The 26,557-nt window shown below is 34.6% G+C and overlaps 2 protein-coding genes across 2 annotated transcripts; both read left to right on the plus strand.

The window, feature by feature from the left end:
- Window positions 1-1,084: 1,084 nt before the first annotated feature.
- On the plus strand, window positions 1,085-6,883 carry LOC134232929 (uncharacterized). Its single transcript, XM_062714927.1, has 5 exons — window positions 1,085-1,277; window positions 2,278-2,385; window positions 2,453-2,519; window positions 2,861-3,093; window positions 6,678-6,883. The coding sequence occupies exons 1-5, from the start codon at window positions 1,085-1,087 to the stop codon at window positions 6,881-6,883; spliced, it is 807 nt and encodes a 268-aa protein (XP_062570911.1).
- A 1,838-nt stretch (window positions 6,884-8,721) lies between these two features.
- On the plus strand, window positions 8,722-24,175 carry LOC134232928 (uncharacterized). Its single transcript, XM_062714926.1, has 8 exons — window positions 8,722-8,779; window positions 10,142-10,621; window positions 12,090-12,326; window positions 20,016-20,513; window positions 20,839-21,087; window positions 21,877-22,140; window positions 22,359-22,474; window positions 22,865-24,175. The coding sequence occupies exons 1-8, from the start codon at window positions 8,722-8,724 to the stop codon at window positions 24,173-24,175; spliced, it is 3,213 nt and encodes a 1,070-aa protein (XP_062570910.1).
- The last annotated feature ends 2,382 nt before the right edge of the window (window positions 24,176-26,557 follow it).

A 26,557-nucleotide genomic window follows, 5' to 3' on the forward strand; every position in this document is an offset into this window, starting at 1 on the left:
GAAAAAATGATTTTATCGATTATATCTAATTTGAAGATAATTCAAACCCGAATTTTTTTTTTCCATTAGTAGATTGATTGATTGAATGTATATTGTTTAACGTCCCTCTTGAGAATTTTTCACTCATATGGAGACGTCACCGTATGCCGATGAAGGGCTTCAAATTTAGACCTATACTCGGCACTCCGGGCCATTGAGCAGTGAGGGTTCTTTATCGTGCCAGCGCCTACTGTGACACGGGATCTACGTTTTTAAGGTCATATCCGAAAGACCCGTGACTTTCACTTCTAGTGCCGAGCGCTTGGCGAAGGAACAGTCACTACCTTTGTTTACATCTTATGTATGACGCGGCGCCGCGAACGAGAATCGAACCCGATCACGAAGCGAACGCTCTACCACTAGGCTACCGTGACTGGTCTCGATTAGTAGAAGCCTAAGTCATAACATATCTTATAAAAATTAAGAAATTAATTGAATATATTTCGTAGCAATTCTTTTATTGATATGTATATTGAAAGAAAAAGGAAAATCAGATATTTTAAAGATCTTTTTAAGGACGTTTATAAAAAAGGCTAAAATAGTATTTGTGTACAGGTACAAGTACTTTGTTTTGAAAAAAGAGCTCGGGTTTGTTCTTCATGAGATATAAGCGATAAATAATTATGATTGTTTATATACATCGCTTTTATAGCATAAATGCTACTCAAAGTGCTTTACAATACAGTATATAGGTGATTTCACTCGATATTTATATAGGATTATTTTTTGTGTGACCTAACAAAAATTATTTTTTTAACTTTTTGATTTTGATATCTTTTAAAAGAAAAAAATTAGACTTTGGAGAAATATTGACAAAAGTTGAAACCAATTTATGGACAATTATTTTTTCAAAAAGAAAAATGAATATATATATATATATATATATATATATATATATATATATATATATATATATATATATATATATATATATATATATATATATATATATATATATATATTGCGATAAGAATTGGACTATGCGGCTTTAATATACATGAACGCAACGCAAAGATGGAATTCATGTTCTCTTATTATTCCAGAAATGACTTACCGAGGGTTTGGTTACGTGGTGGATTCCTGTCCTACTAGTGAGACAGAGTTTATCTCAGCTGCTACCAGACTGAACTGTAGTGAGGACCAGTATGGACGTAATCAGTATACCTGTGTCCCTAACAAAGACAGATCAGCTCTCGTAGAATTCTGCTACAGCAAAATCGTCGGGTTATATCAGAAGGGTAAACGAAAAAAAATATTTTGAAATTCTAAAATTTGTCCTATAGGGCCCTTGAGCAGGGAGGGATCTTTTTCGTGCCAGCACCTACTGCGACACAGGACCTCAGATTATACAGTCTCATCCGAAGAACCGGTCCCCACGTCCTACAGTGGGAGTTTATCAATTTGAGATAGGTATATAGTTTTTTCAATTGTGCGTGTAAATTCGAAGACACTACAAGGATTTGAAAACACATGTGATGAAAACGGATATTTCTATTCATGGCGTTGTTATAAATCTTGCGCAAAATCGGACTTGAATGTGCAACATGTGCATACGAGTTGTTTATATTGACACTCGTAAATTACTGTGTACTGCTTTGCATTTTAAAAATTAAATTAATTATTATCTATACTTCATTCTAGCACTTTGCAGTATGACATAATAAAGAAAATGCAGTGTGTGTCCATGAACATATATTTAAAAAAAATCAAAATCCAAATGTTTGACGTAATAATGAAATTAGTCTAACGTCAAACTGGTCCCTGAACACAATCTGCTACATTTAAAGACCCCTGATTTTAGAAAAATATAAAGTTTCATCAATAAAATTTTAATCCTTCTGACTTTGTTTTTCAAAAGAAATATTCTGATATTATATACATTAGATATATATAAAGAACCATTTATTTTTACAAAAAAAAAAACCTCTTTGTCTACGAACTTTATGGACAACCCCCGTAAAAATTTAGAAACCATGAAAATGTTTCTTTGAAATTTTTTAAATTTTTAAATCGATTAAATTAAAGTTAAGCGGTTTTGCATTTATGGTATTATGTAACAAAGGCGTTATATATATTTGAAACATCAGCCAGTTAATAATTCATCCTTAAAATCATTTAAAACATATTCAAGATTTTTGGAGCTTCATATTTCAACAAAACTGTATCTTAAATGAAGATTGGTCTAAAAATCTTTACTTTTTGTAAGTTATCGAAATGGATAACTTTTGTTCTATTAAGGACATTGCCTGGAGTCTTTTGGAGATGGATTCTTGGATCAGATCAGTTGTAATCATTTTCAAGCCGGTTGTCCAGATGAAAACTTCAGAGGAACAGACTTACACAAATGTATGTATTCTATAAATCAGTGATCAGATATACTATTAACAAAAAAATATTAATTTTCTTCGTCTAGTTCCAGCCTGCAGCAAAATCAACACTGAAAATCGATGTTTTTATGCAGATCCATCTTGTTCGAACAGGTAACCTTTCAATTCTTTATATATTCTGGAGAAGATAAATATTATAATGTATAGGTTTAGGTTTTTCGTTTTATTCAATGTATATTTCTTATGGGCTCCAACAATGAAAATACAGTCATGTATCATCTTGTATATGAGGATCTGATCAAAATTAATAATATAATTAACAGCCAAACAAATTTACAAGATATGAACTATATATATTAACATATAATTATGTATTTACAGACTAATTTTCGTAACAATAAAACCACTTCAAATGTAAATAAAATAATAGAACAGAACTGTCTTTACCAAATTATAAAATATGAAAATCATCCATATTTATTTCCAATTTGCAGAACAGAAATTAATCCTAACAACCAAAGTACACCGGTTGGTGGCATAATAAATTCCACAATGAGCATATTGACCACAGAGACCGGTAATGTAGTTGAAGAATCAAGCGATGCAGGAGTGATCAAAGGGAGTACCATTTTTCTAGTATTGATACTGTTCTTAGTCCTTGCCATAATTTTCTGGAAAAGGAGGATGTCAAAAAAGAGAAAATACAAAGAAACTCCACTGGAAATGGGTATGTGGCTAATACATACATGTATTTACAAAAGAATTAAACTAAAGAACTGTGTAATTGTTCTTTGTTTTTATGATTCTTTCTTTACAATTACTTTTACTAAACAAATAAGGGCTTTCTTATCGAAATTATGATAACGTTTTAAGTCTCAATTTTCTTTAGATTAAATTTACATAAAAAAATAAAAAAGTAACAAAAAATAAAATAAAAAAAAAACAAGAAATATGTTGCAGGGCCTTTTTTAGCTCACCTGAGCTGAAAGCTCAAGTGAGCTTTTCTGATCACCCGGCGTCCGTCGTCCGTCCGTCCGTCCGTCCGTCCGTCTGTCCGTCCGTCCGTCCGTCCGTCTGTAAACTTTTCACATTTTCAACTTCTTCTCAAGAACCACTGGGCCAATTTTAATCTAACTTGGTACAAAGCATCCCTAGGTGAAGGGGAATTTAAATTGTTAAAATCAAGGGCCAAGACCCCTTCCAAGGGGAGATAATCAAGAAAATACGAAATTAGGGTGGGGTCATTAAAAAATCTTCTTCTCAAGAACCACTGGGCCAGAAAAGCTGAAACTTATGTGGGAGCATCCTGGGGTAGTGTAGATAATAAATTGTTAAAATCATGACCACCGGGGGTAGGGCGGGGCCACAATAGGGAATCCAAGTTTTACATAGAAATATATAGAACAAATCTTTAAAAATCTTCTTCTCAAGAACCACTGGGCCAGGAAAGCTGAAACTTATGTGGAAGCATCCTTGGGTAGTGTAAATATTAAATTGTAAAAATCATGACCCCCGGGGGTAGGGCGGGGCCACAATAGGGAATCCAAGTTTTACATAGAAATATACAGAACAAATCTTTAAAAATCTTCTTCTCAAGAACCACTGGGCCAGGAAAGCTGAAACTTATGTGGAAGCATCCTTGGGTAGTGTAGATATTAAATTGTAAAAATCATGACCCCCAGGTGTAGGGCGGGGCCACAATAGGGAATCCAAGTTTTACATAGAAATATATAGAACAAATCTTTAAAAATCTTCTTCTCAAGAACCACTGGGCCAGGAAAGCTGAAACTTATGTGGAAGCATCCTTGGGTAGTGTAGATATTAAATTGTAAAAATCATGACCCCCGGGGGTAGGGCGGGGTCACAATAGGGAATCCAAGTTTTACATAGAAATATATAGAACAAATCTTTGAAAATCTTCTTCTCAAGAACCACTTGGCCAGGAAAGCTGAAACTTATGTGGAAGCATCCTTGGGTAGTGTAGATATTAAATTCTTAAAATCATGACCCCCAGGGGTAGTGCGTGGCCACAATAGGGAATCCAATTTTTACATAGATATATATAGAACAAATCTTTAAAAATCTTCTTCTCAAGAACCAATGGGCCAGGAAAGCTGAAACTTATGTGGAAGTATCCTTGGGTAGTGTAAATATTAAATTGTTAAAATCATGATCCCCGGGGGTAGGGCGGGGCCACAATAGGGAATCCAAGTTTAACCTAGAAATATATAGAATAAATCTTTAAAAATCTTCTTCTCAAGAACCTCTGGGCCAGGAAAGCTGAAACTTATGTGGAAGCATCCTTAGGTAGTGTAGATATTAAATTGTTAAAATCATGACCCCCGGGGGTAGGGCAGGGCCACAATAGGGAATCCAAATTTTACATAGAAATATACAGAACAAATCTTTTAAAAATCTACTTCTCAAGAACCACTTGGCCAGGAAAGCTGAAACTTAAGTGGAAGCATCCTTGGGTAGTGTAAATATTAAATCGTAAAAATCATGACCCCTGGGGGTAGGGCGGGGCCACAATAGGGAAACCAAGTTTTACATAGAAATATATAGAACAAATCTTTACAAATCCTCTTCTCAAGAACCACTGGGTCAGGAAAGCTGAAACTTATGTGGAAGCATCCTTGGGTAGTGTAGATATTAAATTGTTAAAATTATGACCCCCGAGGTTAGGGCGGGCCACAATAGGGAATCCAAGTTTTACATAGAAATATATAGAATAAATCTTTGAAAATCATCTTCTCAAGAACGTTTGGGCCAGGAAAGCTGAAACTTATGTGGGAGTATCCTTTGGTAGTGTAAATATTAAATTGTTAAAATGATGACCCCCAGGGGAAGGGCGGGGCCACAATAGGGAATCCAAGTTTTACATAGAGATTTATTGAACAAATCTTTTAAAATCTTCCTTTCAAGAACCACTAGGCCAGGAAAGCTGAAACTTATGTGGAAGCATCCTTGAGTAGTGTAGATATTAAATTGTTAAAATCATGACCCTCGGGTGAGGGCGGGGCCACAATGGGGAATCCAAGTTTTATATAGAAATATATATAGAACAAATCTTTTAAAAAGATCTGCATCACTCAAGTTACTCAGGTGAGCGATGTGGCCCATGGGCCTCTTGTTTAAATAGCTGAAATGTTGGTAATTTACTGATAAAAAGGCACTATTTATTTAACAATTTTGGTAAAAATCATAAAAAAAACAATACAACAAATCAAACGTTTACCTTGCCTTTCTTCTTATTTTTAGTCAGCCGTTACGAAGGTAAGGATAAGAAAATAATATTAATAAAAACATAATAAGTTATAATAATCTCAAAAGAGCCAGTTTTTATGTAAATATCACAATTAGTTCTTTTGAATTCAAGCCTAACAAAAATTAGGAAATTGAAGAAATGTCATAAAGAAGACTAATCTAAGATTTTGATACAGCTGAATGACCTTCTTATCTGTCCATTTGCAAGCAAAAAAAAAAACCATTTGACTGATTCTTGAAATCAATTGAGCTAATTTTAGCTACCCTTGCAACAATTTTTGATTATGATTCAAATAAAAAAAATCCTCTTTTTAGTTAGTAATGATAAAGAAATGTTTGAAACATAGTGATGACAATTTTTTTTATTTGCATAATACTGAATTGTACAGCATATGCCAGAAACACAAAATTCTACCCTCTTGTTTCCAGAGGGGACATCTCAAAATGCCAAAAATTAAAAATTTTCCTATTTTATACAATTCTAACAAATATAATGGATACAAAGGATTCATGCAAAACATTAATAAAAATTATTATTTTTAATTTCTCTGTGTTAAATGTCATGAACACATATTTACTAAGAAATTAAACATTCAAGTTTTTAACCACTGTAAAAATATTAATGCAAAAATCTCATCATGAAACAATGATCAACTTACTTACTTACTTACTTAGGCCTGTCGCTCCGTGAGAAACATAGGCCATCAACGACAATCCTCCAACGAACACGATTCTGAGCTGCTTTAGCTGCATCCTGCCAGGTCATATCCTGTGTTCTTAACTCTGACTCCGAGTCACGCCTCCAGGTGTTTCTAGGTCGTCCTCTTTTTCTTTTGCCCTGTGGGTTCCAAGTCAGGGCCTGGCGTGTGATGCTGAAAGGTGGCTTCCTTTAGTTAGTGTGTGTCCAATCCAGCCCCTCTTCCTCTGTCTTATTTGTACCTCCATTGTTTCCTGTCCTGCTCTCATCCATAGTTCTTAGTTTGAGATCCTTTCAGGCCATCGGATGTTGAAGATGGCGTGAGATAGGTGTTGTAAAATGTCTAGATCTTCTGCAGGGTAGCTTTAGTCATCCTCCACGTCTCTTCAACAAACATACATTAGAGTTGAATATCCGCAGTTTGGTGATAGTACGTAGGTTCTTTGAGGCCAAGATGTTCTTTAAAATGGTGAATGTTGTCCTAGCCTTGCCAATTCTTGCCTTGATGTCGCAGTCTGTGCCACCATGTCTGTCCACCACACTCCCCAGGTAGATGAAGGACTCAACTTCTTTGATGGCCTAGCCAGCAACTGTGACTGGTGTTTGGACAGTGTTGTTTATCTTCATCAATTCTGTTTTCTTCAAGTTGATTTTGAGGCCTGTTCCTGCCGATGTTGTTGCAAGATGGGTTGTTTTATCCTTCATCTGGCTTTGGTTGTGTGAAAGAAGAGCCAGGTCATCTGCAAAATCAAGATCGTCGAGTTGCATCAGGAGTGTCCACTGTATGCCATTGTTCCTGTCTGCTGTTGTAGTCCTCATGATCCAATCAATGACCTTGAGAAAAAGAAATGGTTACAGCAAGCAACTTGTCAAACTCCTGTCTTGACCTCGAAACTTTCAGACATCTGGCCAGCATGGGTAACTCTGCATATCATGCCTTGGTGGGTGTTTCGAATCAGGGAGACTAGCTTCTCTCGTACTCTATAGTGCCTCAGTATCTTCCACAATGTCTCTCGGTCCACGCTGTTTATTTTTTTTCATTGTCGATGAAGTTGACATATAGGGGGGACTTCCACTCCAGTGATTGTTCTATAATGATGCACAGACTGGCTATCTGGAACAATGCTCAAGCTTGAAATATAAAAACCCAACAAAAAGTCACACTATGACTGACTACTACAATGTACACAACCTGCTGGCAAAACAGCATGGGACAAAAGTGATCAACACCCCCAAAGAAACTCAAAACCTGTCTATGGTCATGTGACATTTCTAAACCCATCCACCAACAGAGTTTTGGCGGGAAAATAATTAATACAACAAAATTGTAAAATAACTTCATATATATCTCATATATTTGTAAAACTGTTTTATCAAACCTTCCTATATTTCATAATTATAAATGCATAAAAATAAAAACATAATTTTAAAGTTATATATCATATATATATATATATATATATATATATATATATATATATATATATATATATATATATATATATATATATATATATATATATATATATATATATATATTAATTATATACACAATTCTGCTATGTTGCATACAAATACAAAGAAAATGACGAAAATAGCTGATCGAGATATAATAAGTTTTATTTACATCGAAATATCCTAAGCAGATATTGTAAATACAAGTTTCTTTCAGTGAGGATCCAAGCAAAAAGCTGGACCACGAAATGAATATCTTTAATCTTTATCTGTAGAACAACAGATCCTTGATTAGTTGCATTTAAATAGAACCATCTACTTTTTTGTATAAGAATTGAACTCTGGGGTCTTATGTGGTAACAGTAGGAGACTAAGGTTTAAAATTTAAAATACAACTATGTAGAACAAGATGACGATTGTCCATATTCAAAGAAGCATACTCGGGTTATGTACATTTAACTTGGATCAAATTATTTTCCAAAAGGTTTTACCACAACTGGAGAAAAAGACATTACATGATAATAATGCTATTTTAAATGGGAAAATATTCAAAAATCTTTTAAGAACAAAGAGTTCATTATTAGTCTTAGTGCTACAAATCCCTGGGTACAATGCATGTAGAGCACATTAAATGTTTTGATAAGGTTCCCAAGAGCAAGTTTAAAAAGAAATGTCGAAATAAATCTCCTCATTGGTAAGTCTTATTAATTTTACTATTTAAAGAGGGGTAGAATATCTCTTGTAAATGATTAATGAGAAACTCGTTGAATCAAATACAAAGGAACATCGATGTTTACATTGTGTGTTCAAGTAATCCTTCAATAAATGGGTATTAAATCATGCAATTAAAATCGTGCAACAAAACTATTATGTAATTTGAAACAAACGATAGCAAAATTATTTTTAAAATTGCGTATTTTGCAGTTAATAATATTGATGTTATACTTTCTTGCAGACATTGATCTGTATAGTGATTGGAAGACTCCTCAGTCAAGTAAGATGCGCTTTATTATCAATTTATACCTGACCTATAATGAAAATATGAGCGTTACAGGTCATATTTTACCTTGAGTATATGTGTCGGTCTTTAAGCTAAACGAGTATTTCATATAGAAAAATACGTTGAATCTTTGTTTTATTTTTAGATGAGGTTTAATTCATCAAATTATACAATAATATAATATTTCGTTATATTTGTAGTATTAGACATATTTTTGTTTAATAAAACATATCGATGTAAGAGATGAGGTTTATAAAAATAACATAATCGTATAAAAATAGGTATATTTTCTCTTTAAAAAACAAGCAAACGAATTGACTCTTAATCTGAAGACTTACTGTTTTTCACATATACATACTTCTCATCTCTATGGTTACACTCCACGTCAACCCATTCAAGGTCGTCTCCCATATAATTTTTATCAAACGCCACGTATACCTTTGAGGGCAAAATTGCAATCTAACAAAACTCATCCACTCTTTGTAAAGGGGTGAATCGTAATGCTTAATTTGATAAACCATTTTCGTTTCTCTATAAGTTTTCATGACTTTGCAAATTTATACATAAAAGGGTATGTTTCCTGAGTGTAAAGGAGACAATGGAGTGAGGATAAAGAGATATCCCATGTAGGTATCTCAGTTACGACCGGTGTAAAATATTTGGTACTTGATACATTCCCATCAAAGCAATAAATGATAAATCATGTAACATATTGGAGAACTTATTATACCCCCAGCATGAGAAATAGGAGGGTTTATAGTGATCGGAATGTCCGTCCGTCCGTTACGCTTTGGGGTACGCATCTCTAAATATCCGCAAATCCTTATTTTTATTTTATTTTTACAATTGAATGAATTTAATGAGACTTATATCGGGTCTCTGAGAACAAAAAGGGACATGATCATTATATTCATATGGGATGGGAGGCATCATTTGGTAAGGTTAATGCTCATACGTGGGTAGTACCTTTAAATATAACTACTTGTTCATACATGAATGAAAATTACTGGCCATGGTATGTTGTTCATCCCTATTTGTTTTATTGGAGTCTTTGAAATAATTTTTGCTTGCCCTCTCCCGACACACGCTTAATGTAAAATTATTGGATCCGTAATTAGGTTGAAAATATTTCTTTTTTTTAATTTAAACATATTTTTGCTTTGATATTAGAAACAAAAAGAAAGAAAATATCGTGTCCTTGAACGGAAAGAAAATTTTCTGAGAGGGACCACTTTTTGTCAGTCGCTCTGGAGATAGCAAACCATTTTTTTCTAAGGGCAATTTGCCCAAAACTACACAACGGCTGTACATGGATTTAAATTTTTATTTTGTGTTATTTGTTTTTTTGTATTTCAGATCGATTCTCCGAACTGACTGAAGACGAGGTGTTGGTGTTATTCTATTTTCTGTGTTCTGACTCCGGTCCTCCTGACTTATTTGACACAGAGTGGCTGGATTTAATTAATGAAATAAGACAGAGTGTATTCAAAATACGTCTTCCTTTAACATATGAAGAAGCAAAACAGAATGTGGATCGCATGTCGTTTCTTTTAGAGTGGAAAGAAAGGAAAGGCCTAACTATTGAGACAAGGAATGATATCATGTATCAAATATTGCATTATGTCCATACTCCTGATGCCATGTTTTATTTATTTAGTTTCATTACATCACAGAAATACCTGAGATCACTGAGATACAAAAAAACTCCCGGAGAAACGTGTATCATTGGTAAAAGGTCTTACTGTGATTCCCTATTGATCCAGCGTCTACAGTTGAACATACTGAATCATGATACAATGGGGGACACAGAGATCTTTAAAGAAATATCCCAGAGCTGTTAGTGTATATGATGAATACTTTTCTTTTATTATTTTTTACATACTCAAAAGTGGAATAGTATAATTCATTCATTGTTTAAAAGATTTTGATTAATTTTATATTGATCAACGTCCCTTTCGAGAATTTATCACTCATACAGAGACGCCAACACTAGCTGGTAAATAGCTGCAAAGAACTGTATTTGGTATATTGCATATATTTGCCCTCTCAAACATCAAATTAAAAAAAAATTATTGAAATGTGTTGTATCGTATAAATTGTATGAAAAATATAAAAATAACAAAACATATTACAGTTTCAAAGTTGCTTATTGACAATTTTTGTTTATATGGCGTTACAAACTAGGCGACTTTAGCATTATTTATTTAGAAAAAGGACAAAATGGACAATGTTAACAATTTTAGATAGAATTTATAGAGCGCAGGTCTGTTCAGGAACAATAATTGCATAGTTAATTGAAATTATAATTCTACACATTATATCAAAATATTGAGCCTGAGCAGACCAGCACTCGGTGATTTTTACTCAAGATATAGACGCAATTTTTACATTTTTCTGCAAAAATCATGGAAATTTTAAATTTACGTCATTTTCCTGACGTCAGTTCAAACATGTGACGTCGTTGCTAACGAAAATATTCAATGCTTTGAAGTCAGAATTTATCCCCCTGTATTAGAATATGATTAAATTTTCCTTCGTCAAAGTTTAATTTTTGGGGCAAATATTGGTTACTATCAAATAAAGTTCTTTTGTTCTATATACGGCACTCATAATCATGCATTGAGCAGAGAGGGGTCTTCTTCGTGCCAGTACTTACTGCCACACGGGACCTCGGTTTACACGATCACATCCGAAAACCGTTTTCCACGTCCCACAGTGGGATTCGTACCCACAAGGTAAGGATAAATTCCTTTCTTCGTGACTCTAGGGCAGAGCCTCTTAGCACTGTGCAACTCGGTCGATCTACTTAAAAGAAAATTAAGATCCAACTCAGGTTTAAATAATTCTAAAAGTGGATTAAATTTAAAAAAAAAAAATAAAAGAATTAAGTTTAAAAAAAAATCCTTAAAGTCACACTAGTTTAAAAGTATGTTTGCATTTTTATTCCGTGCAGATATTTTTTCTCAATAGAAGATATCGCTTAAGGTCAAGATGACGTGCTTGTTTTTGCAAAATACACGAACTTTTAGCTACATCAATGACATTTTATTGCAATTTGTTGTAAAAGTTATCTCGAAAGGATGAAATAATTCATTTTATATCTTGATTAAAATGGTTGCGTTGACAAGTACTGCATCATCTTTGCAATCAGGAAAACTAAATTTACTCTTACATGTGTGTTTTTATAGATGACGTGTTCTGGGTGCGTCGAAATTGTGTTCCATTTGAAACTATGTTGATCTCTTTTACTTAAATTTTTCTAGAGATTAACCAATTACTTATTTATATAATCTACATACTTTAGTGATGGTGCCTATGGATATCATACGAGGAACAGAAAATAAAAGGAGAGAATTCGTGGAGAATTTAAAACAGACAGGAAACATTATATATAACGAAAAAACGAATTTCAAAGATCAACAAGTGAAATGGCTGTGGAGATACCAATCGGACGCTAGACCTGACATCGTTAGATCCTGTATAGGCCTTTATCCTCATAGTGATATCTACGTTATAGACAACATGGCTTATAGAAAATCAAGTGAGTACAAATGTCAAAGCAAATTATTTATAAATGTAAAATTATATTTTTAACGCTTTACTTTACTTAAACCACAGATTTAACCATGAACTTTTGAATTTAAAGTTGATATGCTTACAGTTTTTGAAGCTGTGAGACTTTTGCCTTTTGATGATTTTTTTTCTACTCCGTATGTCTGCTTTTATGTCAATACTTATTGTTATACCTTTAAAAATTTGTTCATATACAAATCTATGCGAAAGAATATCTAACATTTTTAATGTTTTACTGAGTGGGCATAAAAAATCGATGTTGGACCGCTCGGAGAGATGTTGGACCGCTTACGTCACATAATTGGCGGAGCTTAATCTCATTTTCATTTGGTGGTGTTAAACAGTGACAGGCCTTATGTTACATCACGGAATACAGTACTAAATACATGTATGTCAAAAAAATAAATAAATAAAAGGTATAACAAAACATTTATTGCCTAACGGCCTCCAGCAGACAGTTTGGTTCTTGGGTCCAACAAAACGCATGTTGCCCTCGAACTCAGTCAATGTTCCGCCACGGCTTCCATACCTGACTTTCCCCATGTGCTAACGGGGTACATGCTCTTCCGGCGAAGCAATATGTGTTCATGTTTTTGTTTCGTGAAGCCGACCACAGTGTAAGTAATGACATTTATTTAGTGACTGTGAAGCAGTTGAGATTTGCCTCATTTCATTTCTTATTTTGTGTATCAATTTGATATCAAAAGGAATTGATTTAGATTGTTTACTACTGTTGATCACGTGACTTATTCATTCGTGCTATCTAGTCTCTTAAATTGATATAGTTCAGTATTATTATGTATCATTCTTAATGTACATGTAAAGTTTATATTATAAGTATTACTTGAATATATGTTTGGGTCAGATTATTGTGTTTAAATTCAGGAATTACTAAACTAGGCTTGATAAAAATTTTATGTATGGAAACCAGTTTGTGCCATAATTGGGATTGTATGTTTTTTTTTTATCTGTAAGTCACTTTGTTCTCTGTTTGACGCTCAAAATGGCAAACATCTCCAACCCAGAAAGAGGATTGCGTCGTATCTGGAACCGTTTGAAGGAACGCTTTGGTGCTGCGGAAATGGTGAAGTCAGCATTAAAAGAGAAACTTAACTCTTTCCCAATTATAACAAAAAACTACAAAATGTTATATGACTTAGCAGATGTACCTACCGAGATTGAATCTGTTATGGAGGATCCGAAATATCGCAGTGTCTTAGCTTATTTTGATTCATCATCTGGTGTTTCACCCATTGTGGGCAAACTTCCACTCAATCTTTAAGAAAAATGGACAAGTACTGCCATCAAATACATTGAAAAGAATGGTGTTTTATACACACCTTTTACACTTTTCGCAGAATTCGTTCGAAAGTTAAGTAGCACAAAGAACAATCCAAGTTTCAAATATGACTCAGTGACTTCTGGAATGTGTCAGAAAGAGAACAAATTCACGAAAGACAGTGGCAGGGTACCAAGGGTAACCATACTGAAAACTGAGATGAGTCAAGCATCGAAAGGGCTAGATAAGGAAACAAAATCTAGATTGAAGAAGGCTGATGAAAGTAGTCATTGTCAACTTCACAATGCCAACCATCCTCTTAACAAATGCCGTGCCTTCAGGAACAAAAGTTTAGAAGAGCGTAGAAAGTTTTTAAAGGAGAAGGGGATATGCTTCCGATGTTGTTCTTCAACAACACACTTAAGGCGCAACTGCAAGGAAACAGTTTCGTGTGAGGAGTGTTCCAGCGGTAGTCACCCAACGGCACTTCATCCAGACGAGAAGCACGCTAGCAGTTCTAGTGGAAATCCATATTCCTTGACACATTATGGCGGGGAGAAAAACACTGAAGCTCCATCTCTGAGTGTTAACTCTGCATGCACCCAGATCTGTAAGGATACGTTTCAAGGAAAGTCATGTGCGAAAACTGTATTAGTACGAGTGTTCAGGAAGGCCAAATTAGCCCCATCGCATGGTCACACAATTCCGAGGTTGGAGCTGTGTGCGGCAGTTCTGGCAACAGAGATTGTTCAGTGCATCAGGGATCATCTCGACATTCCTCTGCATAGTTTTCATATGTATACAGATAGTTAGGTCTCACTGGGATCTATACATAACCAAATTAGGAGGTGTTACACCTACGTGAGCAATAGAGTGGCCCACATTCACCAAGTAACCTCACCAAAGCAATGGACTTATGTACCTACGGATAGTAACCCAGCTGACCTGGCAACAAGTTCTATTGCAGCATCTGAACTTTCAACAAGCACATGGCTACTTTGACCATCTCATCTTCGAGAGAACATCAGAAACCAATTTGAACCCTTTGACCTACAAAACTTAGACAAAGAAATCAGACAATTAGCAGCTGTGCCATATAGAAAGACAGAGATACTAGAATCCCAAACCAAGCTTTTGGGTTCACACCGTTTTAGACAGTTTTCTCAATGGACAAGACTTGTCGAGATTATGTGTAAACTGAAACACATCGCCCAAAGTTTCACTGTTGCGAGGAAGGGTAAAGGATGGCATCTTTTTGCTGAGACTCAAACTGTCGATTCATACAAAGAAGCTGAAAGCATGATAATCAGATGTGTACTACAGGAGTCTTTTTCCACAGAGCTTCAATGTCTTGAAAGACATGAACCTCTTACGAGGAATACTCAGCTGCGAAAATTGTATCCTTTCATTGGTGCCGATGGTCTCCTTAGAGTTGGGGGGTCGTCTTAAACTAAGCAACATTCAGTAAAGTGAGAAAAATCCAGTTATCATTCCAAGTCGAAATTACATTGCAACTTTGTTAGTCAGATTCTATCATGAAAAGTGCAAACATCAAGGGAGGCATATCACCGCAGGGGCAGTCCGCATGGCAGGATTCTGGATCTTGGGTGGGAAAAGATTGGTTTCAACCATCATCTACCACTGTGTGACATGCCGTAAACTACGAAGACAAGTAGAACACCAAAAGATGGCCGACCTTCCCTCAGACCGTTTGGAGCCAGCACCTCCTTTCACGAATGTTTGCTTGGATGTGTTCGGACCATGATCCGTTGTTACACGAAAGGCGGAGCAGCTAACTCCATGCAAGAGATGGGCGGTTCTATTCACATGCCTTTCTACTCGTGGGGTACACATAGAAGTCATCGAAGAGCTTAGTTCATCATCCTTTATAAAATGCTATTAAACGTTTTTTTGGCTATCAGGGGACCCGTTAAGATTGTTAGATCTGACCGTGGTACGAATTTCGTTGGCGCTTCAGACGATCTTTGCATAGACACAGCTAAGGTAGAGGATCATCCTGTCAAGGACTTCCTGTATTACAGTGGAGTAGTTTGGATATTCAACCCTCCTCACGCTTCCCACATTGGTGGTGTGTGGGAGAGACTGATAGGGGTCACGCGCAGAATTCTGGATGCCATGCTTCTTGGAACGCCTGGAAAAGCATTGACGCATGAAGTCCTCTCTACCTTCTTAGCTGAGGTATCTGCCATTATTATCTCTCGCCCGCTTGTTGGTGTGTCATCTTACCCAGAAGATCCTTATCATCTAAGTCCATCTTTGCTTCTCACACAAAAGCCAGACGTCCTTGTTCCAGCCGGGCTTTCGTTTGACGAAAAAGACTCGTATAAGGTTCAGTGGAAAAAAGTGCAGTACCTGGTAGATGTCTTTTGGTCCATGTGGAAGAAACAATACCTCCAGACACTTCAGGAGCGGCGAAAATGGCAGACAGACAACAAAGATCTGCGTGTTGGTGATGTCGTTTTTTAGCTCTACTGGTCAGAGACCAGAAGAGCTTATGCGATAGTAATGCGTCCGTCGTCCGTCCGTCTGTCTGTCCGTCTGTCTGTCTGTCCGTCGGTCTGTCTGTCTGTAAACAATCTTTCAAAATGCTACTCCTCCTACAGTTTTGGTCTGATTTCAATATAACTTGGCACACAAGTAGACTACACTAAGATACATAATTCTGTGTATCGGTTTTTGATTTCGATGAACGATGTTGCCGTGGTTACTAAAAATAGAAATTTCTGTGAAATTCTTTCAAAATGCTACTTCTCCTACAGTTTTGGTCTGATTTCAATATAACTTGGCACACAAGTAGAATACACTAAGATACATAATTCTGTGTATCGGTTTTTGATTTAGATGAACGGTGTTGCCGTGGTTACTAAAAATAGAAATTTCTGTGTAATTCTTTCAAAATGCTACTCCTCCTACAGTTTTGGTCTGATTTCAATATAACTTGGCACACAAGTAGAATACACTAAGATACATAATTCTGTGTATCAGTTTTTGATTTCGATGAACGGTGTTGCCGTGGTTACTAAAAATAGAAATTTCTGTGAATTCTTTCAAAATGCTACTCCACCTACAGTTTTAATCTGATTTCAATATAACGTGGTACACAAGTAGACTACACTAAGATACATAATTCTATGTATCGGTTTTTGATTTCGATGAATGGTGTTGCCGTGGTTACTAAAAATAGAAATTTCTGTGAAATTCTTTCAAAATGCTACTCCTCCTACAGTTTTGGTCTGATTTCAATATAACTTGGCACACAAGTAGACTACACTAAGATATATAATTCTCTTTATCGGTTTTTGATTTCGATGAACGGTGTTGCTGTGGTTACTAAAAATAGAAATTTCTGTGAATTCTTTCAAAATGCTACTCCTCCTACAGTTTTGGTCTGATTTCAATATGATGTGGTACATAAGTAGACTACACTAAGATACATAATTCTGTGTATCGGTTTTTGATTTCGATGAATGGTGTTGCCGTGGTTACTAAAAATAGAAATTTCTGTGAAATTCTTTCAAAATGCTACTCCTCCTACAGTTTTGGTCTGATTTCAATATAACTTGGCACACAAGTAGACTACACTAAGATACATAATTCTATGTATCAGTTTTTGATTTCAATGAACGGTGTTGCTGTGGTTACTAAAAATAGAAATTTCTGTTAAATACTCTCAAAATGCTACTCAAAATAACAGTTTTAGTCTGGTTATAATATAATGTGGCATGCAAGTAGACTACACTAAGAACATAAATAGACTTAATCAAGGATCATTATTCTATTTATTGCTGTTGAAAAGTTTCAATTTCTAACTGCTTAAGTACTTTTCTCTTCCTTTGCTATAAGTACAAACCAGTAGAGCTTCAGTCTCAACAGAGACTTCTGGTTTTAAAGGATGAGTTACAGAACAGAATTTACTGGCCCATGGGTCTTGTGACGAGAACCTTTCCTGGATCGGATGGAAAAGTACAAAAGATAGAAGTCCGCATCATACGTGATGGGAAACCCACAGAATATGTTCGACCAGTGAACCAAGTTGTTCTCTTGATGTCTGAAACTTAGTTGATAACAGATATCAGGCGGGGAGTGTTCCGGCGAAGCAATGTGTGTTCATGTTTTTGTTTCGTGAAGCTGACCACAGTGTAAGTTATGACATTTATTTAGTGACTGTGAAGCAGTTGAGATTTGCCTCATTTCGTTTCTTATTTGTGTATCAATTTGATATCAAAAGGAATTGATTTAGATTGTTTACTACTGTTGATCACGTGACTTATTCATTCGTGCTATCTAGTCTCTTAAATTGATATAGTTCAGTATTATTATGTATCATTCTTAATGTACATGTAAAGTTTATATCATCAGTATTACTTGAATATATGTTTGGGTCAGATTATTGTGTTTAAATTCAGGAATTACTAAACTAGGCTTGATAAAAAATTTTATGTGTGGAAACCAGTTTGTGCCATAATTCGGATTGTATGTTTTTTTTATATGTTAGTCAATTTGTTCTCTGTTTGTTTATTGATTCTTTTACCAAACTTTCTTTTGTTCCAGCTTTTTACCAATCATTTACCAATAAAGTCAGTCAGCACTTTAGAGGTTCAGTGGTTTATTCTGGCTGCGGGTTCCGTACCGTGGGGCAGCACAGATTGTACTTTTTTGAAATACATGTATAGTATTCGCTAACAAGACCAAATCAGATAATGTATTTGTTTTTCGCTAATTTACCTACGAAACCTTGATAAATCTACAATAATATAAACTTTGGAGCATTAATTAAAGTGAGAACTTTGGAACTTTCAATTAATTTAGTGAAAATTTTATTTACTACACTACTATAGTAAAATCTTTGGCCATTTGATTCACTATTGTAAAATCTTTGGCATTATAATTTACTATACTAAAATCTTGGAACTTTCATTTTAGTTAAAACTTTGGAACTTTGATTTACTGTAGTAAAAACGTTTGAAACAATGATTGAATAAAGTTAAAACTTTGATTAAGTATGATAAAACCCGCTAGGTGGAACAATGTTTTTTATTTCCATTTTTTACATTCCATGATATTTTAAGCTAAAGATTTGGGGCAAAGTTTGTCTGTTGCGCTGATAATATTCATCGATGTCTATTATTTTCTATTTAATTTTATACAAAAGTAACGTAAGTCTTATTTATGAAAAAATAAGATTTGCTTCATTTATAAATATCTGCTTCATCAACGTCATTCAACATCCTTTTTTTGATTATCTTAATGTTAATATTGTATTTGAATTAACTACTTTGTTTATTTAATATTAAAATGTGCACTAAAAACCAGCCAAAAATATTCCTATATCAATCCCTTTAAAACGACTAATAATCAAAAACAAATTAAATTACGTAAGATGTTACACTAATGAAAAAAATTACAACTTTGATTTACTATAATGATAGTGAAAAATTTGATTTACTTTAGTGAAAACGTTGGAGTTTCGATTTTCTATACTGTAGTAAAATATCGGAAACTATACTATACTTAAGTATTTTTGGGAAGAACCATTCAAATGGTGTTTTAAAAAAATGGGAAAATAATTCTATTTGCACAATAAACAAAACCAATAGTGTGACAAATTCTGAATAATTATTATTTTTCATGTACATTGGCAAGATAATTCATGTATTTTTACATTTATCTCTTTTGTTCATTGCGAAATAACGTTTTATGCACAGTTGGATATTAAATTATCCAGTTGATAGACAGTGTATTCGTTTGTTGTTTAACTATCCTCTCAAGATTGTTTTTACTCATACAGAAACACCACCACTGCTGGTGATGGGCTAAATTTTTTTATATATATATTCGGCTCTCCGGGATAATGAGAAGTGAGAGTCTTTATTTTTTCGTGCGAGCATCTACTGTCACACAGGACCACGTTTTATTCGGTTTTATCAGAAGGACCCGTCTGTACATCCCACAGTGGGATTTCAAACTGCGACGTAAGAATAAAGTCCTGACGCATCCACTCTAAAGCAGACGATCTAACCCCTGCGTCATGCCATAGACAATGATTGACAGTTAAACCTGAAAATTACCCATATAAAAAAAATCAAACAAAACAAAATTGACCTTGGTAATAACTATTGAATGGTTAGTGTGTGGGCTTCTATTTGTTACTTGCGTAATTTTTAGACAGGTATTTCTTTTAGGTAACAACATTTTCCATCTCTTGACCGTGGGGTTTGACTGGCATTTTGATAACGTCAATTTCTACAGAAAAAATGCGATAATACATGTATCAGTGCATCGAAAATTTGTTTTAATTTGTTAAATTAAGAAATGTTTATATTTTTATGGAAAAATCATTGTGTTGCATATTTGCAGTTCAACATCACGAATACAAATGGGATACCAGGTGTCTGTTGTATTGTTTACTTCTGGTTGACGAGTATACACTACATATCAATGAAGGTGCACATAGAGTGACGCTAAACAGGCTAAGAGAAAGATACTTTAACGAATATGTCAAGTCTAATGTCATAATTAGTACTAAAGACATCCCTGTTGGAATCATACATAAAGTGGACAATAAGATAACCTTTGCATCAGATTCAATCCGACATGACGTCATGTACGCCTTTGTTACGGAGTGTTTGTTTGACAACAGTGATCTGGAGTTTTTCCTGACCACAGCGTCACGTGACGTGATATCAGAATACTGTCGGTCCTGGAAGTATGAGAGGAGTGAGGGAGAGAGATGTCTTTTTGTACCCAGCATACCAGATAATATGTACAACCTCTTCATAGACAAACTACAGCTTGACATCATCACACACTGTACCGTGTCTGACCAAGATATCCATGGCAGGATTAATAAACACTGTAATTATAATGCTTTCTGATTTTAATATGGAGTTTATTGGTCAAGACTTGGTTTATTGTAAAAGTTTTCAAGTTTGTTTTGTTCCAGAATTAATGTAAATGAATAGCTGGTATCTGTTTTGTAATTTATATAAAAAATATAGTAGATTCACTTTCTAACTTGAGTTCTCTCACCTGTAAACTGCTACTGTTATTTGCAATTTTTATTTAAACAAAGCCTTGGTTAAAAGATATTTACGCATTGAAGTACTACTTACTCAAAGTTGGCATTTTCTCAATTGTACTGTTATACACCATATTGAGTTTTTATTCTCGTTCTATATAGTTGGTGTACCTAGTGAAGTATTGCAATGGGACCGGGAGGCAAGAGAGCGATACGTAGGGTACATAAAGAGAGGAACACAGACAGTCCACCATGCCCGGGGGATGATCGTAGGATGTGCTGGGGCGGGCAAAACCACGCTACTTCAACGTTTACTAAATCCAGAAGAAAAGGAGGTACCGAAAGTGAGAACAACAGTAGGCCTAGAAGTGCATGAGGAAATATTCGAAATTTGTGATGGAAAATTGAAAGGTTAACAAGTACATTGTTGGCTAATACACATGTTTAAACTGGAAAATGTAATTGCAAACAATGTAATTAATACGTGTATACTATTATTGCTCTGGTCATTTTTAAGTTTTTCAATATCTTTTCCTATATACTTGTAAATCTAATAGAAAAAATTCACCGCGAGGAAGGACATGAGGTGTTTGTAATACAGCTTCGGGTTTGACGTTTTGCTAAAGTTAAAAATGTTAATTTTTATTAAATGCACAAGAGGAATATTACCTTAATTTATGCACAAACCCATGTGAGCTTTTAAATGCAGGGAGCTGTAGATCTGTAGGGTTTGAATTACGATAATAGACGACTTTCACTTTTACACACGTTATTCCCCTTTTTGGGGTCAATCTGGGGTCAAGCGGCGTAAGAGGCTGTTTTCATTCTATAACCTTATCAACTTTATGGCTCAGTATCCTAGAAATAAATTCGTTATGAATATGCTCATTATGATTTTCATGCTGTCATACTCTGGCAATACAGGTACAGATCGAAATTGTCCTATAACGTTTGAAATTTAGAAATATTTAGAGGTAATTTACAAAGGAAAAAGTGCGAAAAAATAAGCATTACGTCAACAACGGGAGATAACTCTTAGGAATGTGAAATTCGTCCATGAACTTTGAACTATTACCATGGATAGATGAAGCTATATTTTGATAATTCAGAGACATTCTTTTGAATATTTTCAATAACTTTACGTCAAGTCTTACTTTGAAGGTTTTCATATCTTCCTTTTCTTTATTTTTACAATTACAGTTAAATCAAGCACAGACAAGCATATTTCCGAAAACAAGAAGAGGCCGGAAGATTCAAATCATTCTTTGGAGGAGGAAATAACCAAAACAGTCAGTTTTTTTGACTTTGGGGGACAATGTGCATACTACGCCTGTCACCAGATATACCTGACCAGGAGAGCTTTCTACATACTGGTAGTAGATGCCTCCAAAGATCTATACAAAGAAGTGGATAGGAATGCATGCGACCAGGGTGATACTGTTTTCAATGGTTGGACATACAAAGGTTTGTTTCTCGTACACACAGGGTATATATTCAAAATCGTGTATGAAAAGGTAATTATGCTGAATTCATTCAATGTCTAAATTTTGAATACAGTAATACGTAGGCCACGCCAATCTAGAAAATTATTTCACCTTAGGACACAGGAATGCATAAAAAAGTTCTTGTTATCAAATAAGCTGTCCATTAAAGCTAAAAAAAAATTTTTTTATGTTCAACAGATTACTTTGAATTCTGGTTGAAGTCGATTCACACGTACTGTTCGCAGCCAACTGAAAAAGATAAAAATATTGATGTAATTATAGTTGTGACGCATTGGGAAAGGCGAGTTGACCAGGTACAGTGCACCAAAGTAAAGTGTATTTTTGAACATAGATATTTAAAATTTTAAAACACAAAAATTATTACCTCAACATTTTAAGTGTAAGAGTTCTCTTTTTTGTACAATGTAAGTCTATTTGTGTAAATTAGTCTAGGGAATATTGACTGGATAATCATTGTTCACAATCCGTGCAGAGTAAAACGGTACATGCACATGTAAAATAATGTAATAAGAATAAAAAGCGTTGATATGTTGGGGTTTGAATAGTGTGCAAATTGTTAATTTAAATTCAAAAATGTGATACTTAGTACTAAAGAACAGCATGTATTACACGCCTGATCTGATATGTTTTACTTTGAGATACTTAAGCGATTGTAATTAACAAATTTATGTTCTTTACGACAGGACACAAAGGCCTTCGGTAGAATTTTACGCAACACATTGTCGCCTCATTCAAATCTGGGACAGTATATCGGAGCAAACTCTTTGTTCTATGCACAGTTTCCGTTGGAACCTTTGGCGGAACTTGAAAACTTCATTGTAGACCTTGCTTTGTCAAGAAAATGGAGTGAAAAAATACCACACGAATGGGAGTTTTTGAATCAAGAGATAGAGGAAAATAGAAAGATCAAGCGTATCTTGCCTTTTCCTGAGGTGTGCAAACGAATGCCAGTTAATGAAACTGAAAAAAATGAGAGCACGAAGGACATGTTGCGATATTATCACGACGCTGGAAAAGTTCTTTACTTTAATGAAGAAGGTCTGCGAGAGACAGTTATAATTGATGTCCAATGGTTTGTCGATGCATTTAAAAACATCATAACAGATGCAAATCACACACAAGGGATAAATATTGTTAAACATATCTGGGATGAATACTACAGCACAGGAAACTTACAAGCAGAACTTTTAAGCAGAATTTGGGAAAACGAAGATGAAAAATTGATGAAATCCTTGAGAAAGGAGAACGCATCATTTGAAAAGAATGATCCTCGTTTTCTCATGTATCACAGAGAGGCTCTGCTATCATATATGCAGAGGCTTGGTTTGATAGCAATTGGCGATACCTGCCATTACGTGCCTTGCATGAACAAAAAACCGTTTGCTGAGCAACAGATGGCTATCATCAAGGAAGCACCTATGACGTCCTCTGTTTTAGTGTTCTTGTTCGATTTTTTACCTTTCTTTCTTTTCTATCGGCTTGTCGTCAAAATTATGGTCGATGGAATCTTTCAAGTTCTAAAAAACAACGATATTAGTTGTTTGTATAAAAATGCAGCCTTGTTTAGTTACAAAAATCACAATATTGCTGTAGCAGTGACATCAACCTCGATTCAGCTGCAAGTTTATCAGCCCAAGCCAAGGCTCAAATTAAAGAAGAAAGTCGCCTTGTTTATTAGAAAAAGCATTGAGCAGGCGATGAAAGAAATAACCACAACTTTTCACAAACACCTATCATTTAGACTGGGATATATCTGTAACGAAGCGGAAAACCAAATACTGGGTAAAGAGATAACACATAACTTCCTTGATGAAACAAAACTGACAAAAAGGAAAAAGATGACGTGTCCTAATCATCAAATGGAAAATTGCCACACGATCAATCCTGAATATCTGCAAGGTTTCTGGAAGTTACACCTCCGGTCATTTGTTTTCAAGCGCAGTACAGGGGCACATTCTACAGTAACCCTTCGTGGTACTGTAGGTAAGACATAGAAGGCCATCTACGCCTTCTGCACCAAAAAGGGAAACATGCCATTTTAATATGGCATCGAGTGGTTGGGTGAAAACTTTTTAGGACTTTAAATTTTTTTTTCTCAGTCATCAAGTTACCCTTTTGAACTGACATTAAGGATGCTAGGGGGTCAGCAAATTATTTTCGTATTAACCATCAGATATAACTTAAATTTTGGTATATGACATCTTAAGCTGTCAACTATTATTTGACAAAGAAAATTTCATAAATTTTAATTTTGAAATTTATCATTTTATTATATCTTTATATAATTTAATTTCTCTTGTAGCAAGCAATTTCGTTGGCTGAATCATTCTGAGGAACATATAATATTTTGGATAACATAACTTGCCTACGTCACAATGAGTTACGTCAAAAACGTATTACTGCGCTTGACGTTATTTTTAAAATAATGCTCTTTTTGAAGCCTTTTCCCAGAGGAAATATTGTCTCATTGTCTACACTGAAATTAAATTATAAGGAATGAAGCTTATTTCAACTTATGTTATCCGATATAACAAAACTTGGGGCAGTTTACGCTTTCTTATAAACCGCTTCGCGGTTTATAAAGCGTAAACTGCCCCAAGTTATGTTGTATCGGATAACATAGGTTGAAATAAGCTTCATTCCTTAAATAGAGCTCTTCTTATAAAGGAGATCAAGATAGTCTAAAAATGGCCGCAACCACCCAGCCTCTTTAATGATTTAAATTAATGGATTCAAATTCTATACAACAACAACTGCAGTTATTGCAAAACATTGCAGATGATATTCCACCGTTTTCAATACCCCTCGGAATATACAAAATGAGACAAAATAATTCCTACCCTTGTGGCATTCCCCTCTGCTTCAAGAAGGGTCCCAATCAGGTGGACCCCAAAAAAGGTGACAAAAGGAAATATCGGCGAGTTTCTTCTAATAAAAAGTACATTTTTTACGAAGATGTGCAAATCTTTTTAGAACTTTAATGATATCGGGAATATGGAATTTGGTTCAAATCTACATGTTGAGGACAATTAGAATTTACATGCATAGACTTGTCACCTGATTTAAGAGTGACATGATTTTTGCAAATTAAATTTCAGTATCGAAGTCATCTATAAATTCCAATATTACAAGAGCATAATGTAACACAATTGATATCTACAGCCGTGTTTAATTACATTGATACCTACCAACCATTTGTTTTATTAGTGCTTTAATTAAATAAGACAAGCAAGTGTTTACAGGGAATAATAATCCCTAGGCTTGTCAAAGGAATCTGTAGATTCCTTATTATAAATAATATATTTACGATGTATATTTTTCATGTATTTATAAATATTGTGTGTTTCTCTTAAATCACTTTATAGGTCAGTACTGTACATTGTAATTTAAAATGTTAGATAATAATTTAGTCGGTCAAATGGGGGACTATTGCAAAATGACTTTCTTACATAAATCTTGGAGGAGTTTAAACATTTTCTATCTTTACCAAGGAAACAATAAGAAAACAGATAAACATATTCCCGTTTATGGATGAGAACAATAAACTTCCATTAGTAAAAGTCAACCCCGAAGTATTAGTACAAACATTAATATGGACATAGAAATTAACTCTCCATCTTCTACAAAGGAAATGATAAATATACAAATCTATTTTTGGATGCGATACAACACCTTCAAATTTTGTCAAACTAAGGAACGGTGAACAAACATCTCCGGTATAAAAGGAGCAACCGGGAGAGCCCAGAGATACGGCTACTGAGATACCAAGAGAGTCACTGGATCCTGTAATTCCTCCCCTGAACTGGACTAGACACTTGGGATAGGTTTACGGAAATTCCGAAGTGACCTCAAAAGTGAGAATTACTTAATTTAACTGCCCTGGAGCAATACCTAGCAATTTAGAAATAATCATTATTATTTCAATTCAGATGAAACTTACTGGTTTTGTATGAGACATATGGGGAATTATCGAGTAATAAAACAAGAGACCCATATCATGAAGAAGAATATTTGTATGACATTCTAAACGGTGCAATGTATGAATTTTTCCGTTAAAATTGAATGTTTTTTAAATATATTGTAAAAATCTCCATTAGAATTGTGCAACTCTTATTTGTATCATATGATTTTTCATTTGTATACTATATTTTACATTTAAATTGTAAAACGTTTATTTGTAATCTATCCTTTCCATTGGTATTAAAAAAGATTTCTATTCCATACTTTTTATTTGTTTTTATGCGTTCCATTTGCATTGTATATAGTTTTTCAAATGTTTTTAGCTCACCTGAGCCGAAGGCTCAAGTGAGCTTTTCTGATCAAAATTTGTCCGTTGTCTGTCGTCGTCGTTGTAAACTTTTCACATTTTCATCTTC

This window comes from Saccostrea cucullata, unplaced genomic scaffold, assembly GCF_032062105.1.
Source record: "Saccostrea cucullata isolate Sc308-1 unplaced genomic scaffold, CSIRO_AGI_Scuc_v1 ctg4100, whole genome shotgun sequence".
Lineage (NCBI taxonomy): Eukaryota > Metazoa > Mollusca > Bivalvia > Ostreida > Ostreidae > Saccostrea > Saccostrea cuccullata.